General features: G+C 43.0%; 1 protein-coding gene across 3 annotated transcripts in view; it reads right to left on the minus strand.

Moving 5' to 3' along the window:
• Window positions 1-232: 232 nt before the first annotated feature.
• bmp2k (BMP2 inducible kinase) overlaps window positions 233-21,999 on the minus strand; it is a 55,542-nt gene continuing 33,775 nt past the window's right edge. For all 3 annotated transcript variants that reach the window (XM_054730403.2, XM_015960222.3, XM_054730404.2), the window contains exons 5-16: window positions 21,014-21,135; window positions 19,674-19,755; window positions 15,875-16,007; window positions 11,829-11,932; window positions 11,666-11,745; window positions 11,301-11,449; window positions 11,032-11,198; window positions 10,847-10,945; window positions 6,919-7,082; window positions 6,688-6,827; window positions 6,500-6,613; window positions 233-1,833 (exon numbers count right to left, since the gene is read on the minus strand). In XM_054730403.2, the coding sequence (XP_054586378.1) occupies window positions 548-1,833; window positions 6,500-6,613; window positions 6,688-6,827; window positions 6,919-7,082; window positions 10,847-10,945; window positions 11,032-11,198; window positions 11,301-11,449; window positions 11,666-11,745; window positions 11,829-11,932; window positions 15,875-16,007; window positions 19,674-19,755; window positions 21,014-21,135 (2,640 nt within the window). In that variant the 3' untranslated portion in view covers window positions 233-547. The remainder of the gene's footprint in view (window positions 1,834-6,499; window positions 6,614-6,687; window positions 6,828-6,918; window positions 7,083-10,846; window positions 10,946-11,031; window positions 11,199-11,300; window positions 11,450-11,665; window positions 11,746-11,828; window positions 11,933-15,874; window positions 16,008-19,673; window positions 19,756-21,013; window positions 21,136-21,999) is intronic.

Consider the following 21,999-nt stretch of genomic DNA (forward strand, 5'->3'; position numbering starts at 1 on the left):
CCTAAGTGGTTACCATGGCAACATATTTATAGACTCGTGTAAATAAGTTCTTCAGTCTGCCAGAACAACCCTCCAGGCAGGAGTTTAAGGGTCGTTTTGGAATGAAGCCATTTTCCTTCTATTAGGTGTAAAAACAAAGGTTCTGTTTTTAAATTATTTACGCTTCTGAAATGTTCTGAGACCTTGTTTTATTTCCTGTGACGAGAGTAAAAAACATGTAAATCACAACCTGTTGAAGACATCTGCTTCATGTTTTATTTCCTTTGTTCATAAAAAAAAGAGCCAAACAGAAGTTTCCCGATTCCCTTCTAGAAACATTCAGCTGCAGACAGAAATCCCTTAAAGTGGTTAAAGCTGCGGTCGGTGCAGCGGGGTAAGGCGTCGTGGTGCTTAAGCAGCAGAAGCATGAAGAGCTTTTTGCAGTTACGTATCACAGCACAGTCTCGGGCTCCTAAAGGCGTAAAGCTGAAGCTAAAAACATGTTAGAATAAAAAGATGATCCCGAACCAAAGTCCGGGTTAATCAGCTACCTGAGCAGGAAGACAAGTTAAGGCTTGGAGGGAAAAGGTGCAGCTCCAAATGGGTCAAGGTCCACTAGAGGTGCCGCCACCTGCTGCTGTTGAGGTCCGCTACCGATGACCAGTTCTGTGAAAGGCACCGCCCCAAAATCATCCATGGACCTGCTGTCTCCGCTGCGATGCGAGCCCATCCAGGACTTACCGCTCTCCGTGGGGTGGAACGGTTTGGCCCCAAACGGATCTAAGACTGGATCGTCCACCGCCGCCGCCTTGTCCTTGCCTTCAGCCACAGTGATGTCAACGCTGATGTTCTCTTTCGAGTCGGAGGCACTCAGGAACTCGTTGCTGCTCTGAGAGTCTCTGCGGCTGACCTTCTTGTGCCGCCGGACCTTCTCTGGGGTGCGGTACGTCGGCTTGTTGCTCTTGCGTCCGCCGGTTGGGGTCCCGTGATGCCGCTTCCCGTTGCTGCCCCCTGCAGTCACTTCCTGTTTTGTTTTCCGTTGTCGTGATGACAACTTCTGGAGGCTGCGTTGCTTCAGCCTCTGCTGCTGAGTGGCCAGATCCTCAAAAGATGAGCGAAATATGTCATCTGCGCTCTTTGAGGTGGTAGGAGGAGCTTCAGTAGGGCCCGGGTGGAAAGGGGAGAAGCCAAAGACATCGATGCTGTCCGGGGACATGGGAGGCGTCTGGCCCATGGGAACGTCGCCGCTGCTCTTTCCAGACTTGGAGAGGTTGCAGCTGAACGGTGCTTTGGTAAAAACATCAAAATCATCAGCTGCCGGCTGGTCATGGCCAACCTGCCTGAAAGGTGCTTTGAAGAAGATGTCAGTACTCTCTGAGGGTCCGACAGGCGAACTTCCTCCAAGGAAGGGAACAGCACCAAAGACATCCACGTCCTTCAACACAGTGGCTCTGCTGGGAGACACAGGGGGGGTGATCAGACTCATGCCCTGCGGAGACCTGGAAGCAGCTTCTGTAGCTCCTCTGGGCTTCTTTGAGCGGCTCTTGACCCGGCTGAGGTCGGAGTCTGAGTCCGAGCTGTGTTTGTCTTCTTCATCCTCCTCCTCAGAGTCCATCAGCAGGGGACGCTGTCCCAGGTTCTCCGGCTCCGTGTCCTCACCATGCTCACTGTTCAAGGCCTCCTCTTCCTGCTCTTCTTCCTCGCTGCTCTTCGGAGATGGTGGGTCAGACTCAAAGTCACTTTCTGACTCTTCCCCAGGTTTAGAGATGCTTTTTCTGCAAGGCTTGGCCTCTTTGGCTGCGTCCGGACCCTCAGGAACCTCTGTGTTCTGCTCACTCTTCATCACGCCGGCTCCTGCAGGAACACCAGAAACTGTTAACCTGTGTGTGTATGTGCGTGGCGTACTCTGCGCGGTGGGAAGAACGAGCTTAAAGGTCGAGGACATAGATGCCTTTTAAAACTCAAAATATCCCTTAAAAAAAATGGAAGCACCGACTCGGGTCGTCTGCCCAGACTTGTCCTTCCTGCTCCGGTCTAATTTCTGCATGTTGGAGGTGTTTAATTTACAAAGTATCTTGTTATTTATGTCCGGGAGATTTGAATAAACCTAAAATGAGCCTAATTAGCAGGTGGAGCGTCTCCAACTGTATTGAAACTAAAGAAGCCAATTTGAGTTTAGAGGGAGCTCTGAATCAGGAGACCCCTGCTGTGAACACGGAGACGGGAACCTTTTCATCCTGACTGGCAGGACGACACCAGGAATCAGCCAAGAGAAGCTATGAAGCATAAAAAGATCTGAATACAAACCAGCATGTTCGGATCACAGATTACAGCTCCTATTCCCGTTCGCGACTCCAGAGACGTCTTAATAATCAGACGTCGTCCTCTGGGAGGAGACTGACTGCACGCTGCCTGGGCTCTGGCAGAAGACGAGTGGACATAAAAAATAAACCAAATAAAATCATCTCTGACTTGTGGAGATCAGGATCGCTTCTCCTCTGGGCTTGTTGAAGCGTTCAGCCTCCTGAACCCACAAGAGAAAACGGTTTTCTTTAATCTTTTCTTCTCCATCAGCCAGAGGCAAACATTTCCTTTAATCTTAGAAATCCCAAACAAACACAAATCCTCTGGTTCTGTTCAGCCCGATGATCTGCTGAGGAGAGCTCATCTCAGACCCAGGAACGGCTTTTTTACCCCCACATGCTGCCGTTTGGTGTTCAGGACTGAATCAGCAGTGCTTTTAAAATCTTTTCTGTATCCAATAAAGATTTGAGTCATAAATCAGGGTTTACAACTTTTAAGTCTTTATGTACATCTGCATGGTTATTTTGCTCTAAAACTGCAGGTTTAACCACTAAAACGTTCTAATTAAAATAGTTTTACTAAACCGCTGGAGAAACGGGACTCTTGTGCGTCAGCTGGCTAAACAGGACGAGGAACTGGGACAGCCAAACCAGGAACATCTTGTTGTGTTGGAGTCAACAGCTTCTAAGTAAATAAAAACACCCAAAGTGATTGATTTTACATGTTTATTTATCAACACTAGAGAAACACATTCACAGCAACAGTTATGATACAGGACCGTTTACACGTGAGAGACAGGTTAGTGATCTGTTGCTTCTGTCTGACTTCAAGTAAAACTTCAATATTTTATTGTGAGAAGGGTTCAAATTTGACCTGTACTGAAACCAGATTACACTCTAAAATAAAAGCAGGTAAACGAGGTTTTTCTTTGGGACGTGAATGACGTTTCTGCACCGCCAGCAGGGCTTTAAAGGTTCATGGCTCGAGTTTGTCCCAGCTGGAGCTGCGTCGCCCAAAAACACAAACAAGATGTTTCTGAGGATGGCTGTGACCTCACGGAGGAAAACCCATAAAAGCGGGTGGTGAGGGGGGTTCAACTTACCTTCAGCTAAACGCTACCCAGTTAAATGTGATGAATGAGGGCTCAGGGCTGACCTCTGACTCTTATTTGGGACCTAAAGCAGGTCACGTTTAGTTTTGCAGCCGAATTAAACATTTCTTAAAATAAAACTTTTTTCCCAACATTTACATCATTTAGTTAAACTAACATTAAAGTCCACTTTAAAAAAAATAATCATTTTATGTTGATTTTACTTTGAAAACCCCCAAGAGGGATCCAAGTTCCAGAGCTTAAATCTAAAGACTTTTATACTTTAACTTCCTGTGTCCCAGCCATCCCACCCAGCCGCCGACAGTCCTGACCATCTGGGTGGGACGTGGACACAAAATCTCCACTAGAGGTCACTAAAGCTCAGACTTGAATACTGTTGAATCAGATTTTTCAGTTACATAAATAAACTCGGAACTTTTTGTTTGGCAGCTTTTCTACAACATTTTGGTCCAAATTTACAGAAACCTCTAAGATCTCAGCTATTTTGGCTAAATAGGAGTTTAATATTATTAGCTTTCCCATAATAATCAGTTGCGTGTCAATTAGTTTCGAATCTGTTGGCTCCATGATGCTAACTGGATCCAGGTAAAGCAGCTCTGATGCTAACTGGATCTGAGTAAAGCAGCTCTGATGCTAACTGGATCTGAGTAAAGCAGCTCTGATGCTAACTGGATCCAGGTAAAGCAGCTCTGATCTGAAGGAAACCAACAGCACACTCGTGGAAACAAACATAAGGCTGAGAAAAACACACAAGGAACTAAAAACAATCCGATTCCTGTGGTTCTTCAAGCACCGAGCATGTCGGCAGTGGGTGTTGAAACACGTCTGTATGCTCTGTGTTTGAAGAGCCACAAACATCTCGATTGGATAAAAACAGAACGACTGACGAAGACGTTGATTCCTTCCAGGCAGCAGGAATGAAACTCCGTTTGTCTCCTTTAGTTTTGGTCAACAGTCAGGTGCTTCTAGAGTTTATTGCATGGTTTTACCGATCCTAGCTGAATGAAAGCAGACTCGTATTTACAGGAAGACGCAGAGGCGCAGACGCTTGTTGCAGAGTTCAGCCACGTGCACGTATGTGCACTCCAACTGTAAACAACCTTTAAAATACAAACAGATATTTTTCTTTTATCTGGGGCAGCAGTAGCTCAGGGGGTAGAGCGGGCTGTCCAGTAATCAAAAGGTTGCAGGTTCCATCCCAGTTTTGAGCAGAGAATGCTGCTGTTGTGTTCTTGGGCAAGACACTTTTGTCCCTTTCCCACTAGCATCAGCTCCACACCGCCCGGATAGCCCCAGCTGATTCCACACATCCTTGCTTAGCTCATTCGCTGCCAGAGTTTCTCACCGTTTTTACGGTTTTTTTAAGAGTCACAGAACGTTGCACGTTAGGATGATGTCGACGCCAAAACAACCAAAACAAAGAGTAGACTCACCTCTTACATTAGGAAGAATCCGCGTGTTTCGAGCGTTATCTGTTCTTTCATAATCCGTTGTCGAACTGTGATCGGCAGAAGCTTTGCCGGTTCGCGCCTCACTTTTCTTTTACAGGAACGGCCCAAAACGATCTAACACATGGATTTTCTGCTTCCTGGACGTGTGACGTGTGATGTATGCGGATGAAGATTGGCTTTAGAGCTGAGATGTTTGTTCTCTCGGCTCGGGGGCTCGTTCCGATGCCCAAACAGTAAAAAAAATGTAAATGACGACTTTAGTTGTCAATGGCAGTGAATGAGTTAGGAATGCAGGTAGAGAAGTTCTCAGCTCCTAGGTGATCAGCACGATAACGCCGTAAGTCCAGGTGGGCTGATTCTTCCCACCAATCAGAGGCTTCCCTTAATGGAAGGTGTGAATTTGAGCCGGCTCATCAGTCAGCAGTGGGTGTGTTGGTCGTGGTCGGTCTGAAGCAGACCACCTCAGGAAGAGGGCTAAAAACAGTCCGGTTGCACCCAGAAAAGAGGCAGGCTATGCTAATGTGGACACTCAATGCTATCCAGACCATGCAGAGCTGATGCTAGTGGGAAAGAGGCTTTAACCCTGCTGGTGGTGGTCAGAGGGACCGGTGGTGCCCATGTTCAGGGCGCCCCAGGCCAGCTGTGGCTACATTGTAGCTCATCCCCACCAGGGTGCGGATGTGTGTGTTGTGAGGCGTCTTCGGGAGTTGGAGAACCCTAAGAAGGCGCTATAAAAAAACAAGCCGTTTACCATGTGACAAAACTCAACGGCCCCATCCAATGTAAACGAGTCGCAAACTTGGGAAATTCAAGTTTTCTTTTTGTAGGAGGTACCGGTACCAGCCCAAGAGCTAGGTACCATCAGTACTGGTCACAGGCTGACAGCCATGGTACCGTTGGTACTGGTACCAGCCCAAGAGCGTCTGTGACTCAAGACACATTTAGAAATAAAAATAATAAAGAAGAAGGTTTACTCTGTTCCCGTTTCAAAATAAGAGCCAATTATTATTATTACTGTTGTAACGGAGCGGTTCTGAGAGACTCTACTGGGTCAAACGGTAGCGCAACTCACAGAACTTCCTTCCTTCCTGTAGAATAACCGCTAAGTACTTTCTAGACCTAAAGCTCATAGTTGTTCTTATACAGTAAACGTCCAGCTTTCATCTGACAGACTCCGTTTTTAACCGGGACAGACGTGATTCTGCTGCTGTGGGTTAGGGTTCTGGCCGGTTCTGAAACAACGCTGGTTTGATTTTCTGCTGTAAACTAAAAGACCAAATAAAACAGGAGTGTGATGATTAAGTGAAGTCAGACTTTAACTCTTCCTGCAGCTCAACCCGACCCGGTTCCCTACAGCTGAGCAGGTAGAAAACGGGTTGGTCCAACAGCACCATGGTTGGATGTGAATTTAAAGGCTCGGCCCGGTCTGGGATTTGGGTTCTAGTCGGCGCTCCTGTAACGTCCTCCATAAACCTTTATCCAACCAGCTAACATCCCAGCACCGTTCCAGCTAATTTGCATAAATGTTAAAGCAGAACGATGAAGTCGGGTTTGGAGAACGTTGCTGCTTCTCCTCCATACAGAAGCTAATCAGAACCATTTGGGTTTGTGGGTTCCGTGTCGGGTCCTCATGGTAGAGACTCCTAAGACTTGCCTGCGTTGGCCACAAAAGGGGCGGAGCCAAACAGATCCTCCAACGGGGGGGGCTTGGTGATGGAGGCTGCGGGCAGCTCCGCCTCCACGCTGCATGTCCTCTCCACCGGCTTTTCTGTTTGAGGAACAGGAAACGGTCAGAAACAGGAATCCAGATGCATTCTGGGAGGAGACTGAAGCTTCACTTGCTTGCTCGGAGCAGGTCGAACTCCCGATCGATCAGCTCCTCCTCAGTTAACTTAGAGAAGTTGTCTTCTCCAAAGGGGTTCCAGCCCGACATGTCGGGGGGGTTGGTGATGGTGGTCCCGTCTGTGGTGACCAGCGGGTTTCTACAGCGGAGAGAAGAACCAACATTCAGACCTGCTCTACGCCCATCGATCCCCAGAACCTGCTACTGAGTATCGGCAGGTGTTGGACTACCTGGTGTTGGTGAAGGGTGGGTCCGCGGGACCAGGTCCCACCGCCTGGGCAGGTCTAGGAGTGGGCGCTGCAGCATTAAAAGAACCCAGCTGGAACTCGAGCGGGGAGGACATGTAGGGGACGGGCTGCTGCTGCTGGACAAAGGCCTGCTGGTACTGCTGCAGCTGTTAGGGAGGGAAGAGAGGGAGAGACGGGGATGGGAATGAAGGACGGACCTTTGACTTCATGGTGCAAAGTGAGGATGAAATGTTGTTAGAAAAAGTTCTGGAATTGGAAAACTGGGGAAACAGTGAAGGGGAGGGACAGAGGAACGTAGAACCTGAGAGAACAAATAAAGACATGCAGGAAAGTTTCCGTCAGACTCAGAAAGATCTAGAAACCTGCCACTGATCCAACATCCTCCTGCTCCCTAACCCCCGTCCTTGCCACCAGGAAGTTTCAACAGCGACTTTTAACCTTTTCTAGCATTTAACCTTTTTCTTTTACTCCTAACCTCTTAAATTCCCTTTTGAGGTTTTGTAATTAGAGGCACTGCACACCATCAGAAAACGTAACTCCACCCCTAGTCCAGATTTGAACAATGCTATGAAAGTGGGCGTTGCCAGGAGGCACAGAGTGGCGTGGCCAAGTGGTGGTGGTGGTGGGAGGGGGGGGGGTCATCCTGGGAGGGAAGGGGGGTGGGAGGAGACTGTACCGATGACGTGAAATAGTTCCAGCCCCAGCCAATCACACGTTTAACATGCAGTAGCCGCTGTTCTGCCACAGGGGGCAGCACTGAGACGTTTTTTTTAGACGTAGATTCTAGATTTAATCAAGTTTACACAAACTTGTTATAAAATGCACAGAAACAGAAAGATTGCTTTTGTAAAGACCCAAGTATACAGTTTATAAGCACAAAAATGTTATTTTGGGGGTTAGTTACTCTTTAAACATATGAATCAAGTTTATTTATAGAGCACTTTCCACAACCCTGGAAGGTGACCACAGTGCTCAACATCAGACAGGGCTCTTGCAGGTTTCAGTAAGTTACATTTAAGACCACCACAACAGACAAGTAGTCCCAAAAATTCAAGACCTTTTTTTTTTAATCAGCTTTGTAATCTTTAATCTTTAAGTGGTTTCACTAAAGCCCCAGCATTTTAGGTGTGATCTGGCTGAACCAGGAGTGAGAGGGAAGTGTATGTGTGCTATTACATGGTACAGCTGTCAATGCTGATGCAAGGCCTTGGATTTCAATGTAGTGATCTTATTGTTGACAATAAATGCTGTAAGTTTCCTTTTCTCTGAGTTTAGTATTGATTGATAGATCTACATCAACTAGATCTTTTAAGTATGGATTGATAGATCTACGTGAACTAGATCTTTAAGTTAACACTGGAGAAATAAAAATAACACAAACAAAGTGTTATTCAACCACAGTGTTGAATTCTAATTTGAGTAAAATTAACACTGAAAATGTAACACTGGCTAAAGAGTAAATATGACTATTTTCGAGTGGGACCAAATGTGTTCTGAAACAGTAAAATTCAACTCTCTTGGAGGTGTAACGACACTGGATGAACATGTTTCTCCAAGTAAAAGTCAGACATTTAAGGTCAATTATTCATGCCAACATGAAGGTGCTTTTGTGCATTTGATCTGTGGAAGATGCAGAGCAAAATCCTACAAACAGAGCTCTCTGTTGGCACTCGCTGCTCTTCACCATAAGCTACGACTTGGGAGTCAGGAAGAAAAGCAAGACCAAGCTCATCCTAGAGGTTGAGATACGAACCAGATCCCCAATCACAAAATCATGCGTTAATAGTTGTTACGAGCAGGCAGGGAAAACTTTCTGCTTCGGGGAGTGTGCTCGACGCCGCTTCAGGTGGACAACGTCAGGAAGGACTCCCACTGCATTTGTAAAGCCACTAATGTTGCCCTGTGTGTTACTTTGAGGCTTGGCACACAAACTATGGCTTTTAGTCATGACACCTTCTTTGTAAATATGTGTATATAATGCAAATACGTGTATACTACAAATAAGTGTATAAGCTGCAAACATGGGCTGCATGGTGGCGCAGTTGTTAGCACTGTTGCCTCGCAGCACGAAGGTTGTAAATATGTGTATATAATGTAAACGTGTATATATCATATATGTATATAATGTAAATATGTGTGTATAATATAAATATGTATATATACTGCAAACATGTGATGCAAACATGTGCATATAATGCTAACATGTGTATATATCATATATATATGTATATAATGTCAACATGTGTATTTAATGTAAACATGTGTATATACTGCAAACATGTGTATATAATGTAAACATGTGTATTTAATGTAAACGTGTGTATATACTGCAAACATGTGTATATAATGTAAACATGTGTATATAATGTAAACATGTGTATTTAATGTAAACGTGTGTATATACTGCAAACATGTTTATATACTGCTAACATGTGTATACACGTATATAATGTAAACATGTGTATATAATGTAAACATGTGTATATAATGTAAACGTGTGTATTTAATGTAAACGTGTGTATATACTGCAAACATGTGTATATAATGTAAACATGTGTATATACTGCAAACATGTGTATTTAATGTAAACATGTGTATTTAATGTAAACGTGTGTATATACTGCAAACATGTTTATATACTGCTAACATGTGTATACACGTATATAATGTAAACATGTGTATATAATGTAAACATGTGTATTTAATGTAAACGTGTGTATTTAATGTAAACGTGTGTATTTAATGTAAACATGTGTATTTAATGTAAACGTGTGTATATAATGTAAACATGTGTATTTAATGTAAACGTGTGTATATACTGCAAACATGTGTATTTAATGTAAACGTGTGTATTTAATGTAAACGTGTGTATTTAATGTAAACGTGTATATAATGTAAACATGTGTATTTAATGTAAACGTGTGTATTTAATGTAAACGTGTGTATTTAATGTAAACGTGTGTATATACTGCAAACATGTTTATATACTGCTAACGTGTATACATGTATATAATGTAAACATGTGTATATAATGTAAACATGTGTATATAATGTAAACATGTGTATATACTGCAAACATGTGTATTTAATGTAAACGTGTGTATATACTGCAAACATGTTTATATACTGCTAACATGTGTATACACGTATATAATGTAAACATGTGTATATAATGTAAACATGTGTATATAATGTAAATAAGTGTATTTGATGTAAGCATGTGTATATACTGCAATTATGTGTATATAAATAATATAAAGTTGAGTACTGAAAATGGTTCATTACAAATGTGGTTTTCACTGCAACATATGTCATTTTTCTCTAAGCAGATTTGGATTTTTTGAGCACTTTCAGGTTCAGTGTGCTAATAAAGTATGTCAAAATGAAGAAATGACTAAAAGAATGATACCAAACAAGCTAGAAACAATAAAATATGAAATCAAATATAAAGGTGAACACTAAATCTGGTCAAAATGGCAATACCACCGACTCCAGAAGGTTAAGATCAGATTACTTTTGAACAGTTTTCTGACTGAATCTTCTGTTGGGCGCTCCTGCTCTAAGCAGCGTTGATGATCCGATCTATGGTTGAAGTTTGTGGGTGAAGCTCACCTGAGACGCGTCTGACTGAGAAGGTCTAGAAGTACTAGTTTTCTGAATATTGGGAGACTGAGTCTGTCTCTGCCACTGATCTGAGTGAAAAGGTTGTTCTGATACTAAAGGAAGTGTGCAGCTCTGACGCTTCATGCTGCGTGTCCGTGTGCTGCTGGGTCAGCTCAGCAAACCATTTACTTGGTTGCAGGGTGAAATCTGAGATTCTGTCAGAACATCAATGAAGAGCATTCAACATTACAAAGAAAAGTAAATTCAGTCTCGATGGAAACTTGTTTTCATCTGGATCAGAACTCACCATGGCGGCATACTGGGCCTGGGCCACCTGCTGCTGATACATCGGCTGCATCATCATCTGTTGTCGTTGCATCAAGTCCTGCTGCACGGCCTGTTGGTACTGAAACATGTCGTAAACCATTAAAACCGTCTTCTCTCTCTCTCTCTACCCATTAGCGACAGGACCAGGTGACGACTCTCCGGTACCTGGAGGTATTGGAGCTGCTGTGCGTTTGTATGTTGCTGCTGAACAGCTTGTTGTTGTTGTAGCTGCTGCAGGCGCAGGTCACCTGGCTGCAGCTGCTGCAGGACGCGGTGCTGCTGACTGCTGGGTTGGACCTGCAGGGAAGGCTGTCCTGGGCTGGGAGTGGAAGCTGAGGAAACCAAATGGTTGGTTAGGATAATCCAGACCAACTTCCATAGGAACATATAAACCAGATCCATGTCATGCATGAACATGAAGGTCATGTTTGAACCTTTCTGGCCGCTGTCGACAGCCGCTGGAGACACGCTCATTTTAACAGGAGTCACGGTGTTGGTCAGCGGCAGCACGTTGGGGTTTGCAGCCTTGGGTCTCTGCCTGGGAGCTATCGATGTTTCAGTCGGACCCACCGAGTCCGTTATCCTGAAGGAGACAAAGTGTACACCTGCGTTACTAAAGTTCAGATGTGTGTGGAGCGTCAGCATCTCACCTGCTGTAGGTAAGTGGAGCACTCAAACAGTATTTAACACTGAGAAAAGTCATGAGATGATGAACGGACCGTGACATTGCCAACGTTTAGAGGACAAAATAAAAGCATTTATAGATCGTTTATCCAGGTTTATGCATCATAAAACCCACCTGGCTTTTGTCATGCTTTTCTTAGCAGCGACCTCGCTGGCTGTTAGAGGCTCGGGGAGCGACGTTGGGATGGGACAGTTCTGGAGGAGATCACCAAAAACAAGGATTAGTTCATTCCTGCAAAGATGAGAATTGCACAGATTGAGCTGAACCAGCGACTTACAGCGAGGTTCAGTACTGGACAGTCTTTTCCAGCTAATCTGAAGGCAAAGTAGGAGACTTGGTAAATGTCTGGTCTCTTGTCCTGGTCTGGTTCGAGCATATATCCTAAAAACACACAGCATGAAGAAAGAGGCTCTGATTCTCTGAGACAGACGTGCAGCTCCTCTGTTGGGCCACTAGGGGGAGCTCTTGGTCAAATATGGACATAAAGACAGAGGGAAGCTTCTTGTTAAAGGAAGAGAAATAATGACAGGCCTGGACTAGTTGGAACAGGCTGGAGTTGAGCAAATGCACAACAAAGAACCAAGTAAACAAACTGCAGCTGGTTTAACTATCTGTGGCTGAAAAACATTTAATTAGAAACTAAATGAAAATGGGTGAGACCAACAGGGTTGGGCATCGTTTGATTTAGAACGATTCTGATTCCTCATTTCGATTCCAATTCCTATCGATTCCCAATTCCGATTCTTTCAAGACATGACATGTTTTACATGAGCCAGCTAACCACAGGTCCTACTTGATGAAATAATCTTAACTTCAACATGAATTTTTATTCTATGAACAACAACATCACCTTCATTTAGACTAAAACATGTTTTGGAGAAAAAAAGAAAGAGACTTGCAGCACAACCAGTGTGTTTGTTTCTGACCACAACCAAACTTAAAGGGGCATTATGGAAGTTTGACAGCCAAAACATGTATAGAAGTAATAAATGTCTTCTTCATACATTCTCCTGCAATGCCCTGGTCCTGTAGAATGAGCCCTGGCATTTTTACTGTGATTGCCTGTTTTTCCGTAAAATCACAGAAAAAGAGAGATGCTCGGGTAGAGCAGGCTGCTTCATGCGCGTTCACGCTCAGGCATCATCATTTTTTTCATCATTTCTCTTTGTGCCAGGAGGCACATAAGGCAAGGACATAATTTTTCCACAGGGATCAATTTCCAGCTGCACTTCTTGTCGAGTTCCATGAACACCATCCTGCTCTGTTTCTCTCTGCCTCAGCCACTTGCCGCCAAGTTGTTTTAGGTCGGCCTCTTTTCCTTCGACCTTCAGGCGCCCAGCCTAGAGCCACAGCGCAGTCGCTCGTCTCCTCCTTTCGCAGCACATGGCCGATCCAGCTCCATCTCCTCCTCCTCACCTCATCGCTGATCCTCTCTGTCTGCGCCATCTCTAGCACTGTCTTGTTGGAAACATGCTGTTGCCACCAGATCTTAAAGATCCACCTTAGGCACTTCGTTTGGAAGGCGTCGAGTTTCTTTTCTTTTCCCTTTGTCCGTTTCCATGTCTCACATCCATATAGTAGCACTGACAGTACGCGGCTTTGAAACAGACAAGTCTTTGTCTTTTTGCTGATGTCACTGGCCATCCAGATGTTTGAAAGCTGTTTGTGCCTTACACTTGCCAATCCGACCCTCCTCAGCCCGTAGCATTTGCTATCTGTAGCTTTAGTCTTTGTCGCCGTTCCTAACGCCTAGTGATGAACCTAGCTACATTTCTGAGGACCCTTAGCTACTTTCTTCTAGATATTTCCTGCAAATTAGCAACAAAATAGCCATTTTCGCCCCGAACCGTTCTTTAAACGTTGTTTCAGCTGTCATCAAGGATATAAATGTTACAGATACAAAACCATCGTGGTTGTAAAGCCACTGGTGCTTTAGCTCACCTAGTAAGATGTCGGACTCTCGAGCAGAAGAACCCGGGTTTGATTCTGGATGTGAACGTAGTTTATTTAGAGTTTCTTTTTTACATTAATGGTATTTTTTTTACAGTAAGATGCCCAAATTTTTATTTGAGACTCGCCGAACGACATTGAATTCTCAGATAAAAAAGATGTGGGTTCAACTTTCATTTTGGAACAATTTTTCAAGCAAGGGAAGGGAATGATCTGAGCATGCAGGAGGACTGACCCATCTTAAACCTTTGTCGGCTGTGCTGAAGAGAAAGGTACAGAACTAGGGCTGCAACAAACGATTATTTGGATAATCGATGAATCGGACGGGGTCTCGACACGAATAATCGGATTACATGGGGACATTTTTAAAAACTACTAGGGAAACGTTATTTCTCTCCTTCCTTCACTTTATTGAACACAACATTATTAGAAAACAGTTCAATAGCAGAAAAACAACATGCCATCACCTAAATTGTCTTATAAGGTGTATAGACAGAGACCCTAAGCTACATCTATCTGTGACCTAAAATGCTTGGTCCAAGTTAAACAACTTGAGGGCAATTCTCATCTGTTTTGTTTGATCTCATCTGTAGACATTTATTATAACTGGGGATGTCAAACAACTAATTTTTAAATGTAATCAAACATAGGCTGTGAATTAATCAAAATTAATCACTACTTCCAAAAATGACTGAAAAAATACCAAATAAAACAAAAGTAAATGAATGCCATCCTCCTTGCGATGATGCCCTGGGCAACTGCCTTAAAGTCACATGAAGAGATGCTGCTGATCATTCCAATGATTCCAAAAAGACTCACATTAGGCCACATGAAAGCAACTGAACCCAAAAACATATTAACCAGTAAATAACTGCACTCTCACACAACACGCCTGCAGCAACAGTTAGGACTCCTCCCTCCGTTTTAAGAGCGTTTTAGCTTCCGAGGACATTGTGGTTGTAAAGCCACACGCTAGTAGTCTGGCCCCGGTGTGATCAACCAGTTTCTGCGGGAATGTGACGGTGGAACCGGTTCGCAGCAGCGCGAGTCCCCCCCCCGTTTATCTAATAGCGTCGCGCTTACGATTTTAGACTTTTTTTTTACGAGCTTAGGGCATGTCTAGCCTGTGTAATAATCCGGGGCTTGGGTGAATCACTTTTGAAAAGTTTTTAACTTACCCGGACACCGAGCTCTCTCCCTCCTCGCTGATGATTCGGCATGCTTGCGTTTAAGATGCTGCATCATCACCGTAGTACTCCCGTGCCATGCTAAGTCTGACCTACAAACGTTGCACGTAACGAATGTCTTCGCCTGATTTAACTGAAAATGCTCCCAAACTTTAGAAGTTTTTACTTTTTTTGGGTCTCGCTGCTTCTGCAATGTTCCTCTTCCAAACACCTGCCGGCTCTCCAGTCTGCGCGCAACGGCGGGCGGGAGGGGGCTTTTGGAAGAGTTGTGCAACACAACGAATCGATGACGCAATTCGCTGTCAATGCTTTTAGTAATCGATTTTCATCGAATTTATCGATTCGTAGTTGCAGCCCTATACAGAACCAAATTATTTAATTAATTAGCTGCGCGTTCTCCTGTCTGTCCTTCGGGCCCCACACACACACACACACACACACACACACGGGACTGTCTCAGCTGTTATTTTCGTTAAGGAGTGTGCACGTACAGCATGCGCGCCTCGTGCACGAGCCTACTATTGAAGCTGCCGTTACGCTTTTGGCCTGAGGGGGCAATCGCGAGCATAAAAATTCAAAAGTCCGTGAAGTCCCTTTAGATGTAGCTGCTGTCAGTAACAATCTAACAGATTTTTAACATTAAAACTCTCAACAGAAAAGGTTCAGAAAGGAAATTAAAATGTTCACAGCTTTGTGTGTGATTTATTATTATAATAATTATTATTATTAAAATTATTTATTGTGGCAGAAGCTGGTGTGGTGTCTGACTGCTGACGCTCCGTGTGTGTTTTTATTTCTGCAGTGAGACAAACTCACCTCACACCGTCCAGTTTGTTCTTTAAAGCTTCTATTAAATCCACCGTGTTGACGTATTTAACAAGTTTCCTCTATGCAGCAGGAAAAGGGTTGATCACAATTTGCAGATCACGTTTATTTTTCAACTAGGAATAAAAAAAAAAACTTTGAACGATTCCGGGATAAACTAACAGTTGGTCCCGGTTCCAATCGGTGCTCGATGCCCAACCCTAGAGACCGAGGTGTTTGTGTCAGAGTCATTTCAGCGATAAAAGCTCTAACATCCATCAAACACGCTAACAGATGTATTGCAAACGTGTAAATACTAAGAGAAAAACGATTCCCTCCAGAACCATCGGGACACGCTCGCTGGCTCCGGGGACAAACTCACGGATTAGGCAGTGCAACTTGAGGGAGAACTTGGAGTTATCTGGAACGATAAAGGTTCCGTCACATATGGCAACTTGACTCTCCCCAAATGGAAGCGTGAAGAAACACAGCTTGTACAACAAGCATCCAAGTGCCTGTGGAGGAAACACAAACACTGGTTAGTCAAACGAAAGGCGTTCGTTTCATTATGACCCAAAAATGAGTCAACGCTGCTGAAGCTTCAGTTTGGAGAAACACAGATTAGCTCTGACCAGATTGTTACAGTAAGACCAGTTCAAGGGGGATTACAGCAGATTAAAAACTAATCCCAACAGCTGATGTGAACCTTTCTGCTGTTATTTACAGCTGAGATCTGGAAAAGCTGCAGTCAGATAATGATCAATGACCTGCACTTTTATGAGTCAGACACTCCAAGGTGCCTGCAGGCTCTGCTCCATTTTTCATACATCTCCATTAATGTCCTTTTCTCTCCGTGAAAACAACTGACAGAGCAGTTCCAAACATCAGGCGTGCACGGCGAAGAGACACAGGAAACGTTCAGGAGAACGTGCTTCTGCCCTAAAGCTGCGGTGGGCTTCATCAGAACCTGAAGGTCTGAGGACTACTTCTCAGTGGCCTAGTGGTAGACAGGGGCAGCTGAATTATTTTTTGGGTTGGGTGCACTCATGCTGTCTGTTAGAAGTGCTAACCACATATCACCACTAGGAGACGCCCAAATACCATTCTTATAATAAAATCCTGGTTTTCTACCTCAGCATTAGGTATGTTTACCGGAACTCCAGGGTAGTTCCTGGGATGGGAACCTTGACCAGGAGATAGGACGTCCCAGTCCTCTCAGCTGTTGTGTCTCCATTCAAATCACTGCGTTGGCAGTGAGTGATGTCACTGATCAGCCTCAAAAAGCACTCACAGTAACATTAATAATATTAAAAGCATTTATTTTATAGAAGTATAATTTAATCCACTTAGAGGACAAGAGCAGCTCTGAGTTTTGTGAGACAAGCCGCGTTAATTACGTCTGTGGGGGAATTCAGTTTTCCGGATTTTAAATACGATCTGAATTTATTTGGATTTGCTTCCATTCTGCTTCACCAGCTACTCCTCTAACTTTACTGCTGACGTCTGCGGATGTCATTTCCTACTATTTTTACTAATTTTATAAAAATGAAAACATCAAGAAGGGTTTTACACCATTTTAATATAACTGATACTAACATTTATCTCTAAAGAACCACAAGGTTTTGTAACCTGGGTTCCTTTTAAGGGGCTGGATTGGGGGTTAAACCACCACTCCCCATGGGGATGGTTCAGATGCAGAGATGTAATTTTACCAGTAAAGGGATGACTAATGGGACTTTAACTAGCATTTTTTTTTACTTATGAGTTTAATTAACTTCCACTGTAGACCATAAGTGGAAAGTTGTGACCCTGGTGAACTCCCTCGGCACAAAACCCAGACGCATCTCTTGTGTTCCTGAAAGAAAACAGCTCATGCTAAACAGCTCCAGCGGGCTTCAGCATGGCTTCCTTGGTGCTGGAGATCCAGTTATAGGGACAGTTATCCTCACAGATCTGAGGAGGAGCTGTGTCCTGCCTCCGCAAAGGATCTCAGTCATGGTTTTAAGCTACAAACCTGACTTGTGGCATTTCTTATCAACTTTCTGGGATTTAGGAGCTTCTAACTCTAATTCCAGCTCCTCTATACTAATGGTTCCCACCCTTTAAGCCATGAGAACCCCTTTGTCTGTGTCCAAGAGATGAGACGTCTAAGCTGCAGCTGTTCCACACCTGCTTAAACTCCATTAAAACACGGATGGTTGGAAACTTTCTACAGCCGAATGAAGACAAGACTGAGATCTAGAGGCTGGTTGAAATGATAAATCATCCAAAAACAACAACAATAAAGTTTTAAGTATCAGGCGTGACATTAAAAGCAGACGCTTTGATGCTCCACCTGAGGAAGAGGCTGTAAGGCTTGTCACAAGACATTAATGCTGTTTGCTTCAGAGCCAGACAGGACACGGGGAACAAAATAAACTTGAATCTGGTTCATTTCCTATTGTTCTAAAACATTTTGCACATTGTTCTTGTTTTGAGATTTCTTTACATTTTAAGTTCAATAAAAGATTTATTTACTTATTTAATTTATGTTGCACACAGTGGATGTTCAGCTGTCTTTCACAATCATTGTACTGCTAAACCATGTTTATATATATATATATATATGTGTATATATATATATATATATACACATATACATACATATATATATATATATATATATATATATATGTGTATATATATATATATATATACACATATACATACATATATATATATATACATACATATATATATATATATATATATATATATATATATATATATATATATATACACATATACATACATATATATATATATATATACACATATACATATATATATATATATATACACATATACATATATATATATATATATACACATATACATATATATATATACATATATATATACATATATATATATACATATATATATACATATATATATATATATATATATATATATATATACATATATATATATATATATACATATATATATATATATATATATATATACATATATATATATATATATATATACATATATATATATATATATATATACATATATATATATATATATACATATATATATATATATATACATATATATATATATACATATATATATATATACATATATATATACATATATATATATATATATATATATACATATATATATACATATATATATATATATATATATATATATATATATATATATATATATATATATACACACATATATCAGCCTTAATAATTGGTTTTAGATATCGGCCATCTACAACAAAATTCTTTAAAAATCGGCATCGGCCTCTACTGAGATCCTCATCTGTGCCAGTCAACTTCAGGGTTCATTTCAAGATCCTGCTTCTGGTCTTTAGGGCCTTACATGGACAAGCACCATCTGGGGGTCTATGCTCTCCCTCCTCTGAGCGCCCTGACCTGATGCTGCCGGGGCAGACGGCTCCTCTGATGGCGTTTCCTTGCCTTACCTTACTTGGCTCATCTGGACTCAGCCTAATATAAATTTTTACTGATGTGATTGTGTGTGTGTGTGTGTGTGTGTTAATGTTTTTAAACTGTTATGGGAATTTGAGGTCATTTTAATTCTGTAAAGCACTGAGTCGCACTTTGCTTGAAAAGCGCCTTGTGAATAAAATCTGACTGACTGATCTCCTCAGTCCCTACACCCCCAGCAGGTCCCTGAGGTCCAGTGATCAGAGCCTACTGGTTGTGCAGCACCAGGCTAAAGACCAAAGGTGACAGATCATTTGCTGCTGTGGCCCCCAGACTCTGGACCTCTCTCCCCCTGAGCCTGAGATCAGTGGACTCAGTGGGCTCCTTTAAATTCACCTGTTCAGGCTCTGGTGGGACCTTCATCACCCTCTCCTGGTTCTGCTCTTTCTATCTATTCTGCCTTTCCCGGGATCCACTGATAATCTCCCCATTTTCATGACATTAATTTTTAAATCATTTTTATTATTCAATTTTTGTTCTTGTGAAGCATCTCATGATCTTCATCTTGAGGCGCTATTTAAAAGATAGCCCCCCCCCCCCCCCCCCCCCAGTTCATATTAAAACATCAGATGGGGTTATAACACTTAAACAGAGCTCTGATTAGAGTACAGGGGTATAAAAAACTCACAATCTCAGCACAGACTACACTGTGGGGCCCAACCTTACCCAAATATCTGCCTTGGTGGTGATGGCTTTCCCTGCGTACAGGTTGATCATCTCAGGAGCCCGATAAGACAGGGTGGTGTACCTGTGGGACACAACAAGATGCTCACAGGTGGGTCAGCTTTGAGTTCAAACCTAAACCCAGATTAGTGTTAATCACACTGAAAATTCATGTGACCTGATAAAGTCAACCGAACACCACATTAGCAGCTCCTGGTTTCTGCTCCAGAGGATGATTTCTCCCGGTTATCCGTTATTCTGTTTGCTGTCGACCAGCTGGATCAATGTTTACAATACAGGAGTGCCAGGGAATTTCTGGGAGGGGAAAAGTGACTAGGAGATCGCACGGATTAGTCCGTAACCCTAACCTCAGTCGTTATTTCTCCATACAGAATCAACTTCTTCAGGACGTTAGCACACCACGATGGCTTCGGCAGTGAGTAACGTCACTGATAAGCATCAGAAGGCATCCGCGCAGATGAAAAAAGCTTTTATTCTGTCAACATGTGCTGTATTCTAACCAAATCTGGGGTCAGGGAGAGTGGCTGTGTGATGTAAAAAGCAGCGTTTAATGACCAGAAAATGTGTCGTTCATTACAGCGTTGTGGAGAGATTCTACAGCAAAGTCAGCGCTGTCTCTTGTCTTCTTCCATTCTGCTTCACCAACACTTCCTCCGTTTTTACTGAAACAGGCTGTTTGGAGACGTCTACTGATGTCATTTCCTACCGAGTTACAACCAATCAGCAAGAAGTTAACCACAAGTCCTGCTCAGCGACTCTACTAGGCCTTCTGAGCACCTACCACTGGCTCCTGAATTGGCTCGGAAAGGTGTCCGTTCAGTCCGGTGAAGTAGACACGCGTGCAGCAAAGGTCTGGAGTGGAAACGAGCCTAAAACAAAACGTCTGTTTCCTTCTGTTCACGACAATTCTGATTTTACGAGCTGCTGCTACTTAGAACCATTTTCTTGACTTTTATAAAACTGAGTTTTTGTGTTGTCTTCAATCGGAGAACGGCAGAGGCGTCTTGAATTGACCCAGGAGTTAATCAGCCATAAACGGTTACCTGATGTAAAGTTCTTCCAGCGATTCCAAAGGCTGGTAAATACTTCACTGAATAAAATCCTCTTGAATAGATCAAGAGTGGTCAAAGGTGAGTTTCAGGAGGTAAATTGCTGGACAAATGCCATATTTCCTCTACATAAAACAGGTTCAGAACTTCGGATTGAAGACCAGAGAGAGGAAGATCCTAACATGAATACTATTCTCTATTGTAAGATTCCCAGTATGAACCATCAGTGAAACTTGAGGGGATTCCCAGTTAAGTTCCAGTTGTGACACATACTTCTTTATTTCATCCTCCACAGTCGTCACTCCGTCTTTGTGAGGCATCAGAACTTTGTTGGTGGCGCTGCCGAAGTCACACAGCACATAGTGTCCCTGGTCGTTGAGGAGGATGTTCTCCACCTGAAACCATTTAAATAAAGTTACTGACTTCAAATAGGAGAAACACAACAGCCCAAGGGTTTATGGTTCAGTAACGTATGTGAGGGTTTGGTTTGTGTCCCTGTGATCTGAGGGTAAAGCTAGCTGGCTGGGCCCAACAGACAAGAGGATAGAGGAGCTGAAGGGAGCGTTCGGGTAGAGCGGGCTTTGGGAGGGATGAAGGAGAAATGACACAATCATCTCTGCTGAGCAGATTTAAAATGTTAGCAAGCGCTAACAGAAGCCCGTTTTACACACACAACATGCCAGCAAATCGGTGTAATATTACTGCAATGGTGTTTTATAAAAGCTCGAGGCCAGCATGGTGTTGTGCGAATTTTGCAGCATATGTTCCACCTTGCTTTGTGGTGACATTGTGGTGATGGTCTGTCTAATAGACGGCGATTGCACCTTGGCACAAGAGAGAGAGATGCCATGATGACATGGGGAGTTATTGCCAAGCTCCAGCCAGCAACTGAACTGATAACTAAAGTAAACGCGAGTGTTAAGTTTTGCTTTTTGAACAAAATCATCTGAGATTGTAAGCGGGAGAACTGCAAGGCTCCAGGAGCTTGTCTGCATTAGAGCTGGAGCCCAGATCACCAGAAACTGCCCGGGGACGGACACCTTTAGGAGCAGCTTGTTAAAAAAAAACGTGACGATTGCGGCTTTAATCACAATAAAAAGCAAGTTACATCCAAGATAAACAGAGGTCCACAGCAGCACAAGGACCACCGCCATACCGCCTTTATGCCACCATTGCCTAATCTTTTATAAAAGGAATACGACTGCACCACACTAACACCAGAACCATTAATTATGTTTCTTTAATAATTCACTGAACAA

Source organism: Nothobranchius furzeri, chromosome 10 (genome assembly GCF_043380555.1).
Source record: "Nothobranchius furzeri strain GRZ-AD chromosome 10, NfurGRZ-RIMD1, whole genome shotgun sequence".
Lineage (NCBI taxonomy): Eukaryota > Metazoa > Chordata > Actinopteri > Cyprinodontiformes > Nothobranchiidae > Nothobranchius > Nothobranchius furzeri.